This window comes from Scatophagus argus, chromosome 14 (genome assembly GCF_020382885.2).
Source record: "Scatophagus argus isolate fScaArg1 chromosome 14, fScaArg1.pri, whole genome shotgun sequence".
Lineage (NCBI taxonomy): Eukaryota > Metazoa > Chordata > Actinopteri > Scatophagidae > Scatophagus > Scatophagus argus.
The window spans coordinates 11,619,242-11,642,081 of record NC_058506.1 but is presented as its reverse complement, the minus strand read 5'-3'; the positions used below and the strand labels follow the sequence as shown (position 1 = coordinate 11,642,081).

Genomic DNA, 22,840 nt, shown 5'->3' with positions numbered 1-22,840 from the left:
CTGCCTTTTTACGGAAAGAGCAGCAGTAAAAAGCTGCATTGAACATCAAATTCAACAGTTGATGTTCTCTGCAGGTTATTCCATATCACACCAGGGGTCGGGCTTGGGGGTCTATTTCATGGCATTTCCAGCACAGAACTCTGAGATTGGAAATGAAAAAGCAGCCAAGGACTCTCTTATTATCACAAAAGCAAAGGGATACTACTGAGGCCCTGGAATTGCGTTGCTCTCTTGGTTTGGTGTGTGTGTGTGCGTGCGCATGCTTGCATGTGTGTGTGTGTGCTTTGGGAGTTGTCTTGCTGAATGTGGCAAATTCAGATGCACATGCTGATGGGAGCCCTGAGATGGTGAGTGTTTCCAAAGTGCCACTGGCAGTGTGAGAAAGGAAAGATGTCTCAGCTGCAAACACCTTTGAGCACAGTAGGTTTCAGATTAATTTTCTTTGCTGCCTGTTGGGAAGAAGAAGATGGGGATTAGGGCAAGCACACGGTTGCTCAAAAATATAACCCCAGTTTGCCAACTTTTTGCATACTTTGCTCTGTTACAATTACTTGTAGCAGAGGAAAGTCTATTTCCTTTGGGATTACTGTTGATTCCGCATTTAAAAACACAGCATGAGCGCATCACTGATTAAACAGCAAAAAGTTTTTTATTATATAAATTTTATTCGGAAGTCAGTGCAGAAATTTGAACCACAACAAGAACTTTTTAAGTTTTCTAATTATTTTTTATCTACTAGCAAAGAATGTTTCAGTGTCACCTGCAGTGTCTAATTAAGAAGATGATACACAGAAATTAAAAATCTGCCTCTACTATTATACAGAATAGATTACTATTACATATGCGTGTATGTGCAAGCAGCTGAATCTGCAGCATTTGTCATCCAATTCAACAGATTGCTGTCTGTGCGTGCAGCATGTGCCTGCACGTGCATGTTTTGTATCACAGAAAGTGTCACTTACATCCTCTATTAAAGTCAGCCGCACAGCATTAGCATAAATGTATTGCTTTCTCAAAGACAAATGCAGCAACTGTCGACATGACAGTCCTTTGAGTGGTGCCGGTTTCACGGCTGTTGTTGTTTAATGTCAGTGCCGGGGCTCACCTCTAAGACGTTTAGTCGGATGAAAGAGCCTCCTCTTGTCTTCCCTCCTCTCAAAGGTGCTCCGATGGCTGTGAAGAGTTGTTTGAATTTCGAATTAAGTCATTGTCCCGAAAGTAGCCAATTTTGTCCTTTCCATCACTTACCACCGAGGGAGTTAAGCTGTGCTCCGACAGCAAGAGGGAGAGAGGGAGAGATGAGCGCTGGGCAAGAGGGATTCTATCTTTTATAAGATTCAAAAAGGCCTAATATCATTTTACAAATTGCTCTTTTGGTTTCATGTAATTCGAGACTTGATAATAACTTTATTTCTTGGATTGAGAAATTCTGCATTGAGGCATAATTACAATTTATTCGTTATTCCCATACTAGAAGGAACCTATGTGTAATTACTTTCCAGGCCAAATTTGCAGGCCTATTAAGTGGACTCATCATGTGTGAGCACTGGCTAAGGTATGACATTTAAATCATTTATTCAACATGCTTGCTGTAATATGCTGACCCTTTTTCAACCCATTTCCTCATCCGCAATCTGTATTTCTTTTTTCAACCAACTGCAATCCCTTGATCCTTTTCTCTTTTCTTTAATTATCTGTCCACCCCTACCTTCCAGAGTCTGGCAGTATCTTGGTTTACCTGTCCTCAAAAGCAACATAAAGTATGCTATAGCACACATTCGGTAGACCTGAATGCATTCTAGTTTTGTCCAAAATGTGACTAATGCATACACACACAGCATTTTGTCAGAGAGAATCTGGCTTCTCCGCAGGATACAACAGATATTTCTTACTTTATGACAGTGGGGTAGTTCATTCTTCAAGGTTATCCTTCCTCTGTTGGAACTGATTACGTCTTTATTCAGTCTCGACTTACTCTCTGACATCGGTTATACAGAGTAGCTGGGATCTGACATCATTCATCCACAAAATGTTTGGTGTTGCAGGGAAATGCCACTTGTGAGGATGCATTTATGTTCATGAGTACAATTAGTTTTGTCTTGTGCTATTTCATATAAGGGACAAACTGACCATAAAATGTGGATTTCCACACACGTACAGTACATACTGGTGCTTTAGTTCAACACTGTTTCTCAATACAGCAGCATTATCTGCAGCTTTTTAGCAATTATGTGTTGATGTTTGCCAAATTACCAAAGTGCTGCCTACTGTACCTGTGGTGGACATCCCTGCCTACGCTGTGCCATCTCCAGGTTGATTGAATCTGTTTAAACATTAAGATTAGTGTTATGGGTGAACAGCTAAGGTCCAACTGCTCATTTTTAGGTCCCAAGCTGCTGAATATGAAGCTATTTGGGTCCTCAGATGTCAAATATTCAGCTCTCTGAATCAATTTGCTGGCTGTTTGTGGCTGTGTGAGGGTGTGTGTATGTGTATGTAAGTGCACGTATACGTGTGTGCATGTGGAACGTCAAGCTTCTCACCTCCCCAGTATGAAACCATGAAAGCTTTGATGCATTCAGAGTATCTGTGCCTGAGCAATTTAGGGGATAGGCTTTTAAAAGTTTCCAAAGTAAATAACAAAATAAGAAATGCTTGACAGATTTTAACAGATAGTACAACTTTCTTTCAAAACTTAATCTTAGCAGGAAAGTTAAACTTTTGAGACAGCTGTCTTTTTTCTTTTTCTTTTTTTTTTTTTTATTTCCTGGAAGAGTGCCTCTATGAAACATCCTTTCATATCGGTCTGAAGATTGGTACGGTGTTCTCTCTGATAGAAAAAAACTTGACTGTAAATCTCCAAAGATCCCTAACAAGTCCCCTCTCTCCAAGACAAGGACCATAAAACATGAGAAGAAGAAAAAGAGGAAAAAGGAGACGGAATGTAGGCCTTGGTGGGATAACGGAGAGGAATTAAGGAGACATTTTATGAGAGCTTTCAGATGCAGTTATCACCTCTGAAAGGCACAACGAAACTTTCCTTTGACCTTGAGTATTCTACGTCTTTTTTCTTTGTCTCTTTTTTCGCAAGTCTATTTGAGTATAACATTCAGCTTTTGATAAAAAAAAAAAGCATTTTCTTCTGACTTGTGTTTTCATTGTATTTAGAGGCACAGACAGGTATAATAATTAAAAGCAGAGCTTTGTGTAGTTGTCACTGACTGTGCGTGTTGCCTGTGGATCAGAGGAACTGGTGTCAGGCAAATGTCAGCTTTGTTTCTTCTGCTGTTAGCTGTAAAGCAGGTTAGGGTGAGAAAGAGACTACATTGTCAAATGAAGCAATAGATCCAGTTATTACTGCCATTATTAGTAGAGCCACTTATCATATGCGAGGTGTAGAGAAGAATACCTCAGGCAAATGGGAATAATTAGCTTCCACTTAGTGGCAGGCTTATTCTTTCTCTCTTCCGGGAGAAAGTTCTGGAGCACAAAGTTGAGGAAAAGAAACTTTTGCTAAAGTGTTATAATAGACCTGAAATTGAAATGAATCAAGTATTGGTGGCATTACAAAGAAGCAAGCACTAATATGTGGCTTAACAAATATATTCCTCTTCTTTTCAAAATTGGCTTGAAGGATAGCTGCAGCTTGTACGCTAGGAAAAAATAGTTCCTAGACTCAGTTCCTTATAGACTCAGGTACCTGTTCTTCTATTCTAGAGCTGGAGGGGCAAAATTTATCCCTATGCAAAATACAGTAGCGTCTATAGGCAGGAGCTGTCTCCTCTCTGACCTGCTTTTCACTTAATGAAGTAGGACTGCTGGAGATGTCCCACTGAACTCAGCATGGCAGGTAGAAATTGATGAAAGAAAATTATTTCTGTCACAGGAAAAATCTCCACAAGCCAATTATGGTATAGAGTATTCCACATTTTACATTTTGAAAGACTGGTGTGCCTTGGGTATAACAGGTATAACAGGTATAACAGGTAATGGAGGTTGAGAAATGGCTGTGATACAGAATATACATTAAGCTATTCAATAAACATTGCAATCTGTTGCTTTCCTCTCTCTTTCGCTACTGGTCCCTCACACACACACACACACACACATACGCAAACTCAAGTCCCCAGATGGGTTGTTGACAAGGAAAAGAGAACGGTCATATCCAGGCACAGGCAACTGAATGTATATTCTGAAATTTGCACTTTTCTCATTATAAAACTGTGTCACTTGAATGAGCAAACACCTGCCAAGGTTCTATACTAATACATACTGTCTCTGGATAGATGAAGGGGTTGTGGTTGGAGCAGAGGGGTGCGGGCGGGGAAGTGGGGGGCCAGTGGAAAGGAAGAGAGAGGACAGGGCAGGAGGGAAAAAAGGGAAGGGAAATAAAGGGTGAATAAAATGAAATGTGCAAACAGACTTGAAGAGAGTAAATTTAGTCATGACTATCTGTTAATGAGTACACTGTGTATGCCCAGACAAGAAACACATCCTAAATGTACAGATGTAATTACCTTTCATACACACACCATGTTTACTCACCTGCTGCTTTTAATGATGGAGGAGAGTAGCTGTGGAAAACTGCTAGATATGCAGCCAATTACGTGGATATGTGCTGGTTGACTGTTGAACATAGCATGTATATGTATAGCATGCTGTATCCACCTGCACGGTGATGTATTGCCATTTTATTGAGGCTCTGGCAACATACAGATGAATAACAAAACCATCAGCTGCATGTGATAATAGACTTAGGTTTTCTCTAATGCTTTTTGCACCCTAAAGTCACTTTAACAGCTGTAGTGTGGTTCCCTTGCTCTGAAACCACAGGAGGAAAAGGTAAATGATTACCTGTTAATTGTTGTAAACACGAGGGTTAATCATTTTTTGGACAGTTTTGGGGTGCTGTGATATCTTGCATTACACAACAATAGTGATGAAAATGGAACATAAGCTATAACAGTATTCACTACTACATATGAATGCATTTTGACAGGTTTTTACTATGTCTTTGTGTCTGTGGTTGTGTTGCATTCATGTTGTAACCTGGCATTTACAAGACAAGGGGTATGTTGTAAACCAAAAAAATCAGGACCAGAGTTTCTGTTTGTACCAGTCCACATTCTTTGACAAGTTCAAAGTCTCGGACAAACACATATGTGTTTGAAAGCAATTTATGGAGAATGCTGTTGCTGTGCATCACCAAATCAAAGTGTGAGTATTTGACAACTCAGTAATGCAATTAAAAATTCAACTATGCTTCTCCTTTGGTCATAATTCAAATTGTGTTTGTGTACACACAGAAAGCAAAGCAAACTTTTTATTTGCATTAGCGTTATTTGTGTTTGTTCACCCCAAATAGCCAGAATACCTTTCTGTACTTTAGCCATGCTAGTGCACATTAGCAGACATTAAAGGTATGTGTGTCACTTTTGTCACACTTGCCAGAGACATTTGCCATTTGTCCTCCTGTAGGCAGTCAGCAACAATGACGAGCAACTAATTACAGCAGCCTGTATTACACCACTGTTACAGGCAGGTTGAGAGACAAGAGTGAAGTCCATTAAGTTCTCCTAAAAGTTTGCAAAAGTAAATTTTGAGCTCTCGTCCTGCTGGTAAACGGCCTCAGATCAGAGCAACAAAAAGATCAGGTACTGGCTCTCCCCTCCAAATCCCTCTACTTCAGTAGCTGAGCAGGAATAGGCAAGTCCGATTAAGATGTTGTGTAAATATGAATTGGGACTCATCCTTCCTGAGAGGAAAAATTGCACCTGAGAGGAACCCAGAAGGATTAACATGTCGATCTTTAATGTTTCCAGTGGTTTTGATTGAACATTGTGCAAAACATTTGTTTGTGTCCATTAACCATAAGACTGTATGTCCTGTCTCAAAATAAATATGTTGCTTTTAATTTAAAAGAAACGAGGCATCTTTGACCTTCTGTCTGTGCTGCTTCTCGGTTTCTCAGTTTTACTTTTCAAAGAAGTATTTTTCTTCTCATCTTCTACAAATTTCTTAAAAAAAAATAAAAGAGGAAGCTGGCACTTCCATGCTGTCCTTTGTCTCTTTCTGAATATAGTGTTTGAGAACAGAGTCTTGTGGCTTTGGAGTTATGGCTGTTTATTCTCTTCTTATCTAATTGGTCATGGTTGCATTCAGAGGAGCCTCAACACGCACGGCTCCTCTGAGCTGACGGTCATCAGCACTCGTAATAAGATGAGAAGTCTTTATGCCTCCGCTTGGTTTCTGAATATCAAACTGCATCTGCTGCAGCAAACTCATAATTGTCACGTCTCAAGGTACGCTGTGTTAGTTCTGCTAAGATAAAGGCAATCAAATGCATAAAACACAATTCTCCCAGCTTTGCTTTCTGTCTCTCTCTTTATAGAGATGCAGACTACAAGGCCAAATAAGCAAAAAAAAAAAAAAAAAGAAAAAAGAAAAATGGGTGTATATTGAATAAGTATGTTGTGGAACGGAAATCTGCCACTCTTTGATGTTGTCAACAACGCCGTCCTCCATGAACACATTCAGGACTGATGGCACTAATGGTCTCTAATGGCAGACGGCTACAGCACCTTCACAGACAAATAGCAATGGATACTTCCTCCTCCTCTCGCTCTGTCAATATCTAACTGGGCAGAGAATGAGAGGCTGGAGGTTACATTGCAAGACATAAGAAAAGTTTTTTTAATATTATTATTTTATTTATGCTTTATTTTAGCACTGAGGACCCCCCTGAGACTGGGGTCTCTTTTTCATGGGCGACAACACAGAAAAAGGAATAAGATATATATGTACAACAAAGTTATGCTCATTTACATAACCATTTATACATATCCACATATGTGCATACACAACAGTTTCAAGTATTTTCTTCTAGCAGCTCAGATCCTAGCTCCTTAAAAACACCATATGATACCAGGGAAGACAGCCTAGCTTTAGTTTGAAAATTCTTCAACATAATGGAGCAGTTTTCCCGCACTCAGTCTTGCATCTTGGTGTTGTACGGCTGGTGCTGTTGGTTGATGAGGGAGTTTACCAATTATTGCTTTACAAATCAGCAGAATCCCTTATTGTTTCCTCAGAAGAGCAGGCAACAGAGCGATGCAGGTCACAACAGAAAGGGTTGGTTTTTTGTGTATTTATTCGAAAAATCTTAAAAAATGAGTGACTCAAACTCACTGTATTTAGATATGTGTGTTGTTTAATACTAATAATTGTATATAAATAGGTACCACAGTGTCAGCTGTTGGGTCTACCCTTTGCATCTAGTTTATTTATGTTTTAAATATTTTTTATCTCAATTACATGAGACAAATAGGCTTTAACACTAGCAAGTCAGAAGAAACTGGTCCAAAAATTGATCAGTTTTTGAAACTAAAAAGTGATGTGGCCGACACCTCTGCACTGGTAAAAGCTCCAAAGCGTGTTATGAGGAAATATAACCCTGAATACATTTGGTTTGGATTCATAATGGCAGGCAGTGATGCTGAGCTGAAAGTGTGTTGAATGTGGTGAAATTCTGTCACAGCCCAGTTTATTTTTTTTTTCTTTTCCAGTCTTTCTTTTTTTTCTCACAAGGTGGTCCTCAGAAGTGAGATAAGTGAGCCTTAAATTACAAATTGAAAACCACTGGATTAAATTAAAAAAAAAATGTTTTCAACATTTCTGACTATTTCTAGATTTATTGTTTATATACAACACCTTTCATGTTTCTAAATCCAGCTTGAATCCACCCTTCTAGGGGGATCATGATGATGCTGGTTATCTGCATCTTAACTGATATCCACGAGAATCTGTGCTTTAAGCATCATTGGCTAAATTTAGATTCTAATCTGAGTTAAAGTGTAGTACTGAGATCCTGTGTCCCATATCGACAGGATGTTAATATTACCGGTTTTTCAGCCGTTTTACTTCATGCAAGTCATGTTACAATTAGGCTCTGTCATTACAAATACAAATGCAATGTCAGGACGGCTTCTCAAGTCATTGCTGTCATTACCGTGCTTAAGTAGGCTCAACAAAGTCACAATATTCTCTATACTTATGTCTAATCAGTCCCTGAGACAAACATCTTTCCAGAATGGGCTGTTGAGGACAAGGCAGGACGGAAGCAGAGTTGCGACAGCCGCCAAGACAGCAAGACAGCAAGACAGCAACAGTGCATGTATTTTCTGACATTTGCTTGCTCATACTTTCTGGCCCAAAGCAAATAAGACAACAGCTGAAAGGAAGCATTGTTTAACTTGTACACATTCACAGGTTAGTGGAGCTGTCTGAGTAGACAGAATGAGGTCTGTGGGGGCAGGCGGAAGCAGAGAGAGAGAGACTGACAGAATGCTATAGAGCAGGAGAGAGAGAGAGAGAATCTGTTCATTGTCTCAAATCAGACTAAATAATGTCTTCTTTCATTCTTTAATGAAACAAGGTTGATGCATTTGTGTGTATACATAGCGCGTGAAAGATAACAGCCGTCTTTTCAGGACCGGTCTCACCGTTAACTGAACTGGCAGCGCATTAGACTAAATCTAATTCTGCAGTCTTGCTTTGATGCCCACATGTACTCATACAGGCACACAGAAACAGGAATGTACTGTCACCAGCGCCAAGCCTAAAGATATGTGATGTGCTCATATCAACGTGTCATGCCCGCTCAGGCTCAGTACACAGCATGTAGAGATAACCGGTGTTGCGAGGGAGGGGAAGGTACAGAACAAATGCAGTAATAAATGAGAGAGCAGCAGCTGTCGTTTAGCCAAACTGATTACAACTCTACTGCTATTTACTGTAGGTGTTTAGCCTGGAACCGCCAAAGCAAAGCCATCCATCCCTTGGCAGACGAAATGACATGAGATGGTGTGCTCGCTGACATTCCTCTACATCTGTCAGTTCTGTGATCATTGCAGCAACAATGCATGCACAGAAGCTGTTAAAAAAATAAAAAAAGGAAAGAGAAAGAAGGCAGCTTTGGTGTCTAACACCTGCTTTCACAGTCACCTCAAGGGTTAGACATTTACCAGTGACTGACAAATTACAGGCATGAGGGCTTAAAAGCACAGCTCAAACTGTAGCAATTGGCACTGATTCAGTCGATCAAATGTGAGACTCAGAATCTGGCAGCACAACTCAGTGCCGCAAGTTACATTTTAAACAGCTTTAATGTCTGTACCTTGTTAGAAAAAAACTCTTTCCAAAGGTTAATTTACTGTTACTATAATTGACATCCTAAATAACAGATAAAAATATATTTTGTCATTTTTTTTTTATAAATTATGTATTGAGCAAAAACTAATTAAATTTTGTGTTTTAGTTTTAGAAAAAGTTGCTTGATTTTTGTTGAAGGTGAAGAAGGTTAAGGTCTTGAGGAAAGAAAAATTACTTTTTTATGCTTGCTTAAAGCTTAAGGAAGTTGAAACACAGTTTCAGTACTCCACCATTCAACAGCATCATTTGTATAGCGCTCTACGACAGACTGCCTAGTGGTCTTTACTGTTCACATTTCTATAGAGAGGTTACAAAACGAGGGTGCTCTACTTTTCAAATGACTTCTCGCAAATTACAACAGGACAGAAACATTCTTTCATGTGGCCTCACATGAAAGAGAACATGTACATGCTGCTCACAAATAACCAAGCCTCTTTCCTGCTGAACCCAAACACACACAGTCACACATGCAAACACACACACACACACACTGCACTTTAACAAGTTGTACTCCGAGTCGCTTTGATGATGAGTGAAAGCAAAGTAGCCCTGGCTGCTCATATTAAATGTCTTGAGCAGCCGAGATGACCGAAGCAGAATGTTTTTGTGCACTCAGCAATCCTCTTGGTCTTTTCTTAATGCAAAATCCAGTCTTTTGAGAGGCTTTTTTTTGTATATTACAATGCCCTTGGACACGGCAGACATGAATCATGTCATTTTCAAACTGTCGCCCCATTCTGAAATCACAGTGCATGATCCCACTGTCTCACAGATATGAAGTCCACTTGGAAGGCCATGGAGTACCTTTCAGCAAGCCATCCAATTTCAGCAGATCCATTTCTACTGTCACATCTTGCCAAATTCTCATTAGGCCTCTTCTCGGCCTGTTATTGCTGTATTGATTTCCATTCCCGTTATGTCTTTCAGAATATTATATTTTCATATAAGTAAAATGTCTACAGGGGTTTCTAGCAGAGACGACTGTATGGGTATGGTTTGCTGTTGAGGTGAACTGATGCATTCATTTTCAGATTCAATGGAAGTTTGAGTGTTGCGGTCAGATTTTGACGTTTTTAAATCTGTTCATGCATGCATGGCTTTCATTTCAGGGCTTGGTTTGACTAGAACAAGGATTATTTATTTAAAAGTAGTAATCAACTAAAATGAGCCTTACACATTTTGCCAATGGCAATAACCATACCATACCACCAAGTTTAGCATTTCAAAACGAATGGGCAAATTTTGCATATCCTTGTGCAAACAGCTGCAGTTAGAGAACAGTTAGCACGTTTGTAAATGACGCCAGAAGCTGAATTGTCCATTTTTGTTGGAGTATTGCTGTGTACTTTCTGGCACATGTTTATAGTGTGTCTGTGTCTGCCAATGTGTCTGCGACATACTGCTGTTGTTTTCTCAACAATATGCTCGTGTTCAGCATCATATAACAGAGGAACAGCAAATTATTAACATTCCACTGACCTCTCCTCTTCTGCTTTGCTTCTGGCTCCTGCTATCTTACATCCACTCTGTTCTGTCTCTCTTCCTTTCTCTGAGATGAGATGTATGCAATGGGCATCAAGCTCTGCACTGTTTCTGCTTCACCCTAATGTGAAACACAGAAGAGGGACTGCAGGACAGAGTGCGCTCAGCTGTTACAAACACCATATGAAATAATTAAACCATATTACTCTAATCCTACAGTAGGTGTGTCTTCCAGCAACACTGCTGAAATAACCCTCATCGACATAGTTTGCTGGCATGAAAAGTTTGCCACGTTTGCTAATTCTCATCTGTCTCCGTCTGTCTCTCCATCCAGCTTTAAGGGACAACAGGATTGAGCTGGTGCATGCGTCTTGGTCGGAGCTGACCATCAGCATCAGCGACGTGACGCTGTCTGACGAAGGCATGTACACCTGTTCTCTCTTCACCATGCCTGTCAGAACAGCCAAGGCCTACCTGACTGTTCTCGGTAAGTACAGAATCTAACTAAAATTTACTTCCTGCTTAAAGGAAATGCTCACTTGGGAGCACATTGTTACACAACATAAATCAGTACTAATGTAATGTGTACACACCTCCCCACCCTGCATTTCCCTGAACTGCTTTGAGAAACGTTCAAACAACAGGTACAAGGAAGATCAGTGAAAATAAGAGAGCAAAGCCACTTTCCTCCTGCCGTATGGTCTATGTAGGCTGTTTGTGGAAAACAAAAAACTCTCTATACTAATTTGTCCTCACAAGCTTGTTGTATGTACAGAATGCTCCAGAGATAACTTTGGTTTTATTTATTCTTAAAGGTTTGTTCAAAAGTTTGTTCACTATTTTTGTTAAATTATATAGTGTATGTGTTAATTTTAAAAGTTTTATCACTAAAATAACATGTCTAGACATTGTGTAACCCTGCTGGAAGTTGACCTTCAAGTGTTTTATAGATGATTTTAGCTGCTGAAATTGTTCACTTTTTTCCTTTACCTTGAAGACAAGCAAGAAATACCTGCATCTGCTGACAAATAAAAACATACTGTCAGTATGTTTTTAAACAGTACTCTAGTAATGTTTGTGTTATGATCATAGCCCCACCCAAATATTGTCTCATTTCCTGTCACAGGGCTTATTATCTGAACAATTAGTTTTCGCTAATGTTAATAGATTTGCTTGTGCACCCCTGGACCATTAGCTGGCTCTCTGTGTTAACAAGTATTCTGAGAATTAGAGACATTAAAGGCTGCTGCTCAGCAAGGATATGGAGAAAATTGTTTTGTATAACTGAACAATGGTTAATGGTGCAAGCCAGGGAAGAGAGAGATTTAATAAACATGCAAAATGGTCTGGGAATGGTCTTGGTTTATCATCCACTGTTTCAGGACAGTGACTGCTGGGAATGAACTCATGAAAACATTGAAAATGATTTGTTAAAAAAAAAAAATGCAAACTGGCAAATAAATGAGCAATACACACATTCAAAATATTCAAAATATTTGGCTGAAAAAATACCAACCTGTGCTTATCTGTTTCCACAAATTTTAAAACATACAGTTCCTAATGAATCACCAAACTGATTCAGATGGATCTGTGGGGCTGCACTGTGAGATAAAATGCTACCTTTGGGATGTTAACATGATTACAATGACAATGCAAACATGCTAACTTTTAGCAGGTATTATGGTGCACATGTTTAACATATCAGTTCAGTGTGTTAGCTAATTTTTGCTAATTAGTACAAAGTACTGCTGAGGTTAAAACCTCCTAATTGTGGTGCTAAATATAAAAGTGTGCAAAAAAAAATCACTGCAATCCATCCAAATGTGAGCCTCATGCTGGCACCAGAGGAAATTTCATGGGATTACCAAAGCCAACAGTACTTCATGTCACTTTTTCTTTATAATGTATTTCAACTTGGACCAAAGAAGTAGATTGGCTGATAGACTGCTTTGCCGGTAGCTTGGTTAAAAATGCACAACATTGTGTGGAAAAAAAACAAAACAAAACACAAAATGCAAATGTTGTTAGTAACTGACTTTCAGTTCAGTTCTCAGCAAGTTTTAAAAAATAAAAATATATAAACTGCATTGTTTAGTATATTTCTAAATGTGTAGATTACTATAAAATAGTATGATCACAAAGACCACGAGAATTATCAGTGAAATCCAGTTTTCTTTCTTTTTTTGATCACCACCCATCAGAAATCGAGCTCTCTTTTCTTTTTCATATCTTGAAAATGCTGTTGGTTATCCTTAAACAGTCGTGCACACACACAAAGAGCCCACAGCGCAGACAAATCCATGATGCATGCACATGAGCAGAGAAAACACACACACACACTAACAATGCACTACATTTACACATGCACACACTCACACACAAACAGAGAGAAAGATTAAAGCTTTGCAGCCTCTAGCCACCCAAGGGGAACGTGACTGTATAAGATGAACGTTGCATTTGATCTGTTCTCGTTGAGTGTGGGAGAAAAACCATCAAACACTTTTCTGAGTCAAGCCACGCTCATTCACGTACGTACACACGCACCACAGTACTTACTTAGATATAGGGGCACTTGCACCTTACACACTTGAAAACAGATTTGCATATAAAAAAACATGCACCGTGGAAATTACGTGGATAGTATTTAATTAGATCTCACAGCAGCTATTGTTAGGACTGTGTATACAAAAGTGTGGAAAACAGGAAGACCTTTAGACTGGTAATAAACCTTACACAGACAAGGCCAGAGTCGGTCAATGGCATTGACTGACAGACCTTTCAGTCCCTCAGCCCGAGGCAGACTTACTGCTCATTGACTTCAGAAGGGCAGAAACTATACACTTAAAACACTCATTATAGAAAAGGCCAATAATGAACATTTTCCATGCAACCTGATGGTCTCCTCTAGTCACACGTCTTCGCTTGCCCGCATGAACACAAGTACACTGAGAAAAACAACATATTTTTCAATTTACACCTTGTGCTATTTAAGTCACAAGGACATTGTTTGTTTGTTTTTCTTGTGTTATCATAGGTTTCTTCAGGAGAAAATAGAGTTAAAACTGTTGACGACAAGGTCTGCTGAGCATCCAGAGAAACCTGGATGCTGGTTCCGGGTGGACATGTTGCTGCTGAATCTTTTAAATGTCATTTTTCAGTTCTGTGAGCATCACAAACAAAACTCTGTCCACAGCTATTGTATTTGAGTTGTGGCAAAGACAGAGACAGACACTAGATGCATGTGAGAAAATGTGTTTCTTTGTAATTTGAGTGAACCGACGCGAACTGACACAGTGGTTAAAGAGGCCATTCACAGATGTGCAAGAATTCTCTCGGATGTGTTCTCGGGCAGGACACTGCTCAGGGACGCCGCTCTGTAGTCTGCTCTCTAATCTCCCTGCAGGGGAACAAGCTGGAGGAGAATTTCCAATAAGGCATAATAATATTATTGTTGCATAATGACAAACCACTGTGTGTGAATTGGTTCCATCGCAGTGATTTCCTCTCTATCCTTCAGGTGTGCCAGAGAAACCAGAGATCGACGGCCTGACGAAGCCCGCCATGGAGGGAGACTACATCACTCTGACCTGCATCACTCAGGGCAGCAAGCCTGCCGCCGACCTGCGCTGGTTCAGGAACGAAAAGGAGATTAAGGGTATGCGACATCTGGAACTGCACTGAAATCAGATCGAGGGGTTTGACTATGAGAGTTAGGGTGGATTTTTAGGGAAAGTTATGGTTCCTACTTTCCATTAGCAGACATGAGAGTGTTTGCTTTTCTGTTCACAGAAACCAGTTTCTGTCAGTTTGTTATTGATGACATCAGGTTGGCCACCTTTCATCATTTAGGCTTAGCTGTTTCAAATCATTTCAGATCTGTTTTTAGAAACAAAATCATTAACTTTGCTAATTTATTCTTGTTGTTTGCATTTTCTCAAATTCTCACTTGCTGTAGTTTTAAAAAGAGAATTTTTCTGTGCTATTAGCCACGTCATTGCAATAATTATTATCGACTGATAAGCTATAGTTTCTTTTTCAAATAAGCAACTCAGTTAGGCTCACGATTTTAAATGTTCACTTTGGGGAATCATCCCCATCTCCACTGTGTTCTCACATGCTAAAATGTATTGATTAACACATTTCAGCCAGACTCAGATTGTTCTGAAATAAACAGCCCGCCAGAAAAAACAAAATTTGTGTTTTAAAATTCTTTGAGAACTGGCACCATGAATCCGTTTCGGTGTATGTCTCAACAGGGTGTTTTTCTCAGAACAACTTGTTTCTAATAGAGCAGATTCAGTACGTGTCGTCTGGCCTGAGTCCGATATATTGCACACACTGTCATCAGAGGGGAAGTCTAAAGCACACTGACTGGACTACACACCTCATTTTCACCGTGCTCCTGCTCCGTTCTTCTTGATGAACCATCCGCTTTGTAATTGTTTGAATGGGAGAGCGAGTGAGAGACTGAGAGAGAATATTGAGAAGAATAGAACAGGGACATGAAATGATGAAATTAGGTTTTGGAGGAAGACAGAAACAGATGTGGTAGTGAATCATATAAAATGCAGAACCCGGTGGGACAGACAGTCACAAACAGCAGCAGAGTTGCAGAACTTTTATGAAGGTTTCTATGCTGTTTCACAAAGCATATTAAAGGAAGATAACAAAATGCAAATCACTCTTTTCTAATTTAAATGACTGCAAGTGTAAACAAAGAGACACAACTGAAAATCACAGATTTTTCTTCTTCTTTTTTTTTTTTAGTACTGCAGAAAAACAATGCAGGTTTGCAAAGACGCTTTCAAAATCTTTGTACAACCCGACAGATCACTGAACCTCAGTGCTGAGAATAACAAGCAGCCAGGTGTTGCACATCCTAAATGCCCAATTAAATGCAGTCAAATTTAAAGTAAAATCGCATTTTGAATGCGGAACACACAGACACTTCACAGAGTTCATTTCCCTGCTTATAGAAAGGATTAATACGCCACAAAAATCATTTTTGCCAAAGCATGCATGATTTTTGCTTATTAGCTTTGCATATTAATACTTTCTCTATCTGGCTCACATTTATTCCCTTTCCTAAATGTACAATGTGTTTTATAATACTGTTATGCATAGTATTTTAAACACATTTCCACTCCAACAGGCACATCTTTAAGAGAATTTCAGTATTTTTTAAACCCAGCTCCTATGTTTGCTTATTTTCATGTGTAAATGACTAATAGGTACAAAGAGTTTTGGAATCAGTCCAGTAGATTGTCCCAGCTGCTTATGCTTATGCTCATTAACACTGACTAAATCGCTGCACATCGTTCATTAAAATTAAACAGAATACTTTTTAGTCTCCATCACACTTAGATGTCTTGTAAACAACAATCTTTGCAGTCTCCACTTGTTATGATTAGATCCCCTAGTCGCATATTGGCTTTTTTATTAATTTATTTTACATTTTTGTAATTTGACCAATGTACTATAATAATTTGTCACTCTACTTTATATTTCCTCATGTTGCTCTTCTGAGGAAGCTTATAGAAAAAGAGTATGCACTAATTAGCAGAGTGAATATTTTTCCTTACAGGCTTATTGTGTCTCTGTGGGTGATTATTGCTTCTCCCAGTGGCCCACTACTGAGGAAGGAGCTCCCTGTAAGGCAAATGGAAACACAGCCAGGACATAATCTTCTTTTAATTTACCACAGAAAGTTAACAGGTAGTAAGAGATATCCTCAGTGGTTTGAAGTGAAGGTAGCCTCAAGAGGATGTGTTTTCTTATTAAGGTCAGATGCTATAATTCTCCCCTCAACTTGGCACACGACTGTCTTTAATTTGGGTCTTGTACAATTTTATATCAGTACATTATTCATTGTGACAAGAGTTGTACTTCTTTTCCCAGAAATGACACAAGTAGTGTGTTCAGGTTTGCCCTTCTGTTTAAATGTGTTGACACTGTTGAGATGATTTTACATAAATAATATTGGAACTTATGTAACAACAGAAAAAGAACATCAGCAATGTGCTGTCACTCTTGTTCTCTTTGTAAAAGGCATCTTGGCAACATTGTCCCAGAACAGAAAGCAGAACCTTGAGACTTTATACAAATGTCAGATTAGAAGATTCTTGTCAGATCTGCTTTTGGACTCGTCACGAATTTCGATCGGAGGTGATGTTTTTTGGCCTTCACTGAATTCACAGAAAAGCTCTCTCTCAGCGTCTGCCATTACGCCCTTTCTAACCAAGCTTAAGCCCAGACAGCTCAGGCTGCTATCTTGCATTAAGGTTTCCCAGGGTCCAGATAAGCACAGAGATAAGCCCAAATCAATGCTGGTTTTCCACACAGTTTTAGGCAGATATCATGGTGTCTTTCCATTTAATTAACTGTAGTTGGGAGATGATATTGAATCGATGTCATCGTGTTCATTCAGACTTCCTCAGAACATCCTGTATTTTAAACAAGTATCTTAGTAAAGATAAATTTCCAATCTGATTTTTAACACCACATAAGTTCACCAAATCCATGAACTTTTTTATACATGTTTCCCTTATTGGCTGACCTCTTATCACCATTTTTTTTCTTATCGTTAAACCAGTTGAAATAAAAGTATTAAGAAATGTTGAAACACCTGTTGGTCTCAAAGCTGAAGGAAACGCTGATCCCTCGATGAATACCCTGTCTTTCCTGACAAGTAGGTGTCTGTTTTTAATTAGCAGTTCAGTGCTCAGTGTGATGCGTTTGTCAGATAGATTCGGAACATGTTTGGTTCAGCAAAACAAAGTGTCGAGTTTGTGATTGACATACGCATTTACACTTTTAGCTTTTTCTTTGTCGGACTGTAAATGCATTTCTGCCACTAATTGGCCCACTTTCACGTAGTAATAAAAATGTGTGAATTCCTATCTGCACACTATCAGTCTGTTACATGTGCACTGTAGGGAGTTTGTTTGATGGCCTCTTCTAGTCAAATATACATGTAATTGTGTGTTGCATATAAATGATCTAACTCACTAACTCAAGGAGCCACTCTCTAGTGGTCGGACTTCCTTTCTTAAAATCCACTAAATCAATAAACGTGAGCACAAAGAGCAACGCATGTTTATACACAATCTGTGTTATGCATGTGTAGGTGTGTGTGAGTGCACTTGAAATGTTCATCATCCTGACAGGATCGGGGTGTGTTCAATGTGAGAAGCCATCTGATTGTTGGTGACCATGCTGGGAATAAATGACAATTGTGACATATTGGTGTGGGATCTGGGGGAATGGAGAAGATTATATTACAGGCAGAGCCACTGGAGCAGTCCATCACCCTTCGCATGCAGTTAACGGACACCCTACGCTAAGTGTGTGTGTGTGTGTGTCTGCGTATATGTGTGGATCTGCATGAGCAAAACAGACAGATGGAGCAGACAGCCCGCATGTAAGGACATAAGCTTGTGCGTGTGGAACGGAATCCAATATTCCTATTTCTCAGTCTCTTTGTCCCTCAGATCCCCTCAGTCCCCACCCAGTAATGATATATTTCTATCTCAGTTACACACCGTAACCCAGAGAGACCTCTGCCAATATCACCGCATGTAGTACTTGTTTACACACCACTGAACCAGAGGGAGCTGCGTGGCGAACCAAGCTGGGCAGAGATGAAATGAATATTTATTTCAAATAAGGGTGGGGATGTTCGCTATCGGACTCGTATTATCCTGCTCTCTGACCTAAACTGTTGAGGTTATTGCTTCATCGTGTTACGCGATAACTCTATTCCATGGGGGCTTAAGGAAAAAAAGCACAAAGATTTGATTCAAATTCGCTTACGGTCACATCCCCACTCTGTTGTCAAACTTGTTAGTCAAGGACAAGAAACTATTACTGCAGACATACCTTGCACTGTTTTAGATCGTTGTTTGCTGACTTTTCAGTACGCTCTCAGTCAGGTCTGCCCATTCACTGAAGAGCTGAACAGCGACTGAACAACCTTTTGAAATAGTGCCGGCTATTTCTTCATTTATTGGTAATTGTCCTTGACTACCGTGAGTGAGAACAGAATGAGGTGGCCATCATTATTCTGAGGTTTGCTCTGGAAAGAGCTATTGAGGAAAGTGAATAGGCAATAGCTCCTGGAGCTTATTTCAGAAAGGATGATGTGGAAGTGGAAGAGACTGCTAGTGACAGTGTGAACTCTAGAACAAGAATTACCTTCAGGAATTTAAAGAAGTTTTCTAGTTACAAGAAAATACATTTTCAATCATTTCGGCACTGTTAGACAACCATGCACACTACTTAAAAAGTCTGTGTTGGGACTACATTTATACTATCCAGCTCCCTGGGGTGGAGTGGATCAATGGCCATTAAAGATGTAATTTCAAGATGGCTCCTGCAAGTCACAGTGGCATGAATAAAAGATGCACACACAAAAAGGCATATTCACACTCTCTGTCCTATATACATGCGCAACACAAGCACAAAAGGACACATGTAATGTACAAGTCTGAAATGCAATCTGTGAAAATCTATTTATTTAAGTCTGTTTTTTGTCTTTAACCACAAGATGACAAGAAAGAAGAGCAGAAATGTCCATGAGTTTAAACATCTCTCCGTCTTCTTTTTTTCTTTCTTTGGACTTAATTAAATACGCCCATGTAGAGGTGTAGCTAACTTCTGTCCCTGCTGTCATATGAGTGTGTGATCAGGTAACGTCTTAGACTCAAGCACAGTGGCAAAAGAAGAGGAGGTCAGTTTGCTACACCCACTGTCTATGCCCATTAAGAGCAACATCCTGGGGGTGGAGCACCTATCCAGTTTTAAATGCCAAGGCAACTGAGACTCAGAGTCAGTGAAACACCAACTTCACCGACACTGCTTAGCTGTGAGTGCTCACGGAGTTTCATGTCAGAAAGGACATAATGATATGGGTCTGCCAGGCACTGATAGAACTTCTCCTAACATTTAACAGTGATCCCTGGTCACAGTCTTACGTCCGTTTCGATGCAGAGTCGAGCTGGTAAGACAGGTCAGACAGGGGAGGATGCTTACAGCTCCCTGAATCCTGCACTGTAGCCAGAATAAGAGTGAAGATGGAGAAGGGCACAATATATCATCTGAGAGGCAAAGGACAGCACACAGATTACCTACTTACTGAATGTGGGGTTTAATTCTGCCTGCATTATTATTTTTTGTGTATTTAAATGAGTGTTTAGAATTACTGCACATTTTGATTATCCTCACCTTCACGCACAGACAATTTTATGTTGTTCTTGCTCGAGCAAATTGTTTTAAATCTCAGATGTGATGCAGTTCAGGGTATGTTGAGTCAGCCCTCGGACCCCCCGTTGCCAGCATTAATCAGCTCTTGTCGCTGTTGTTGACAATTCCTTCCCCCACCCCAGCAGCCCTCCTCTGTCTTTCTTGTCTGTCCCTTCATCTTCTTTTCTGGTGTCATCCCTCTCTTCTGTGAAATGGCATGAAAAGGGTCAGATTCTTACATTTTTATGCCTGTCATTTCCATTTCTAATCCTCGGAGGCTCTGTCTTGGCTCACACCGAAGATGCAGAGCTCGGAGCACCCACCCACAGAACAGTGTGCCGCAGTCACAGCCAAACGCTGCCAGGCTTTTTGTCAAGAAGAGGTATTACAGGTGAATGTGCTAGGATGAGGTCTATTTTTCCTATTTTCCTTTTTTTGTACATGTTGAAATTCAAGTCAACGTTTTTTTAGGTAAATTTTGTAGATTGTGTAAAAATCATGTTCTGGTAGATCTGCACAGGCGTATGTTTATAGCAGTTTGTTGCAACCGATTGTGCCTTAGTAATTAGAAAACAAACATAATTAAATGAATTGTTCCTATTTGTCCTTTCCTGCTAGCGCTCACATCTGTGACTCGCATATGCAGCACAGAAAAGCTGACGCAAGCTTTTATATTTGCCTGCTCTGTCATTTGGTTTCAGCGATGCTGCACTGTACTCAAAAAAGAAATTGTCACAACGAAAACAGTAATTTAGCTGTTGTGCATGAAAGCCAGGAGGATCTTTTAACTGTATGATATATGAGGACTGTGTTAGACGGTCCAAAGATGATGCACTGTTATTTCTAAGAGAAATTCAAGCTGCTTTGTTTCTTTCATCTAGAAACTGCAATTAAAATCTGATGATTATGTAAGTATGAATGTTATATACAGTTACGGGGCCTTGTGAGATACAGAGTATAGTGTTTTGCTCCAAATCACATAGTAGAATAAAAGAACAGTAAAATGTGCAAATTTGAAATGAATGGTGGAAGAAAGAAGGAAGAGAGTGAGCAGCGATAGCTAAACCTCCTCGCAAGCCAGGGCCAAAGACGTTTGCTCTCAGTCGAGTTACACCATTCCTCTATATCAAACAATCCTCCAGCAATCCTATAGCATGCACCATTAAAGCCAGCAATGTGTTAGGTTGCCAGCGGCAGCTTAAAGTAAGTCAGTAGCTGCATATAATTTTTTCCCATCATTTTTGGTTCAGAGTTCCTTAAATACCCCCCCCCCCCCCCCCCCCCAAAAAAAAAGGCCAGATGAGTTTTTTGATTGACAAGTCTGAGTTTTAATGGCAGCTCAATGTCAGCTGCTCCTTTCAGCTGCACTTTAAATGTTATCAGATATTTATAGACCAATTATACCTTCTCTTACCCACACACATGCACACACAGACAGTGGATACACCAAAAGAGTGGATGCAGATTGGCACACTTTAACTGCAGGGTATTTGCTGTTAGACAACTGTTATTATGTTCTCAAAGTGGATTTTAGAAGCTTTTGAACCAAATAATGACATTTATGAACTCGATCTTTGGATGAGCAAGTCGTTTTTGCAGTACTCTTATCCTGAGTCACACAGAGGCAATCAGAGTCTCTTCAAATCGCCATGAGACAAGAATCTGAATGGGTAAATTACACAGCAGAATTATATAGAAAGTGAGTTTCTCCATCTCAAACTAACTTTGAGAGGAAATCTTTTAAGTTTTGCTGAAAGCCAACCTAAAATAATAAATCATAATTTTAAGTACAGACAAAATATTAGGGTAGTTGTTACAAGTTGCAACACTGAGTGCCACATCACATATCACATTGTTCGAAGTACATGAGCACAATAAAACTGTACAACTCAGGATGGACTGAAATTTGAAATCGTAAATCATAACTAGAAACGCAGACAAATTAGAAGTGATTTTATTTTCCAAAGTCAGTGGACTGATTAAACCTTTCTCTGTTTAGCTGCTCACCGAAGAAAAGGTGAAGATCCCATCTCATTTTGTCAGCTGAATTGAATCAACAGTTTTTGATTAAAACATCAGCTAAAAGATTACTCATTAACTCCAGTACTAACCTTAACATTATGATTCATATGTTAATGAGAATAGACGAAACAGAGAAAAGACGGATTGGGTGATTTTGAAACAGTATGTCTGTGGAAGGAACCTAAGAGACAGAGGGACAAAGACACATTTAACTGCTGTAGAGACAAAGAGTCTGGGAGAAGATTGTGGAATAATTAATAGAAATAGTAGAAGAATGTTTGCAATTGCTAAAGCATGCTATGGTGTTCGATATTTGATGTCCTCGCTCTCCAGCCCTCTCTCTTTTTCACTCTCTTTTGTCTCCTGCAATTTCGTCTTTGTGAAGAAATCCAGCCATGCTCACTCTCTCCTGTTGTCTGGATGGATGTTGCTAACATTGCAGACCTGTCAGTCATTCATCTCTAGGGGAGGCGGGCTCATCGCCTCAGTTGGGCGAAGTGACTGAGCGGAATAGTTGATTGGCACAGTCGAGGGGAGAGGAGACAGTGGGGTGGAATACTTAGAAAGTGGAGCAGATGAGCACAGAGGAGAGAAGGATATGGAGCGTAAACAGTCCCTTTAGGAGATACAAACAAAGGCAGCTTTCATGAGAGAGACACTGTACATACACTGATGCTTTCTTGAATATTCTATGATGAGAAACAAAGGGACATGATTTTTCAAAGCAGGGCACCACCTGAATGCGGAGATAAGCCTGGGCAGCTGAAAACACTATAATAGTGACTTCTTTTTCCCTCTTTTGAAAAACAAACCCTTGTAGGAGTGTGGATGAACAGGCTTGATATGATTTTAAAATACTGGCTGCTGGCATGATATGAGCAAACCA

The 22,840-nt window shown here is 39.7% G+C and overlaps 1 protein-coding gene across 3 annotated transcripts in view; it reads left to right on the top strand.

Annotated features, from left to right (window-relative positions):
- The window catches only part of cadm2a (cell adhesion molecule 2a), a 187,828-nt gene that overhangs the window by 141,998 nt on the left and 22,990 nt on the right, over positions 1 to 22,840 (top strand). For all 3 annotated transcript variants that reach the window (XM_046409765.1, XM_046409764.1, XM_046409763.1), the window contains 2 exons: positions 11,027 to 11,179; positions 14,210 to 14,347. In XM_046409765.1, the coding sequence (XP_046265721.1) occupies positions 11,027 to 11,179; positions 14,210 to 14,347 (291 nt within the window). The remainder of the gene's footprint in view (positions 1 to 11,026; positions 11,180 to 14,209; positions 14,348 to 22,840) is intronic.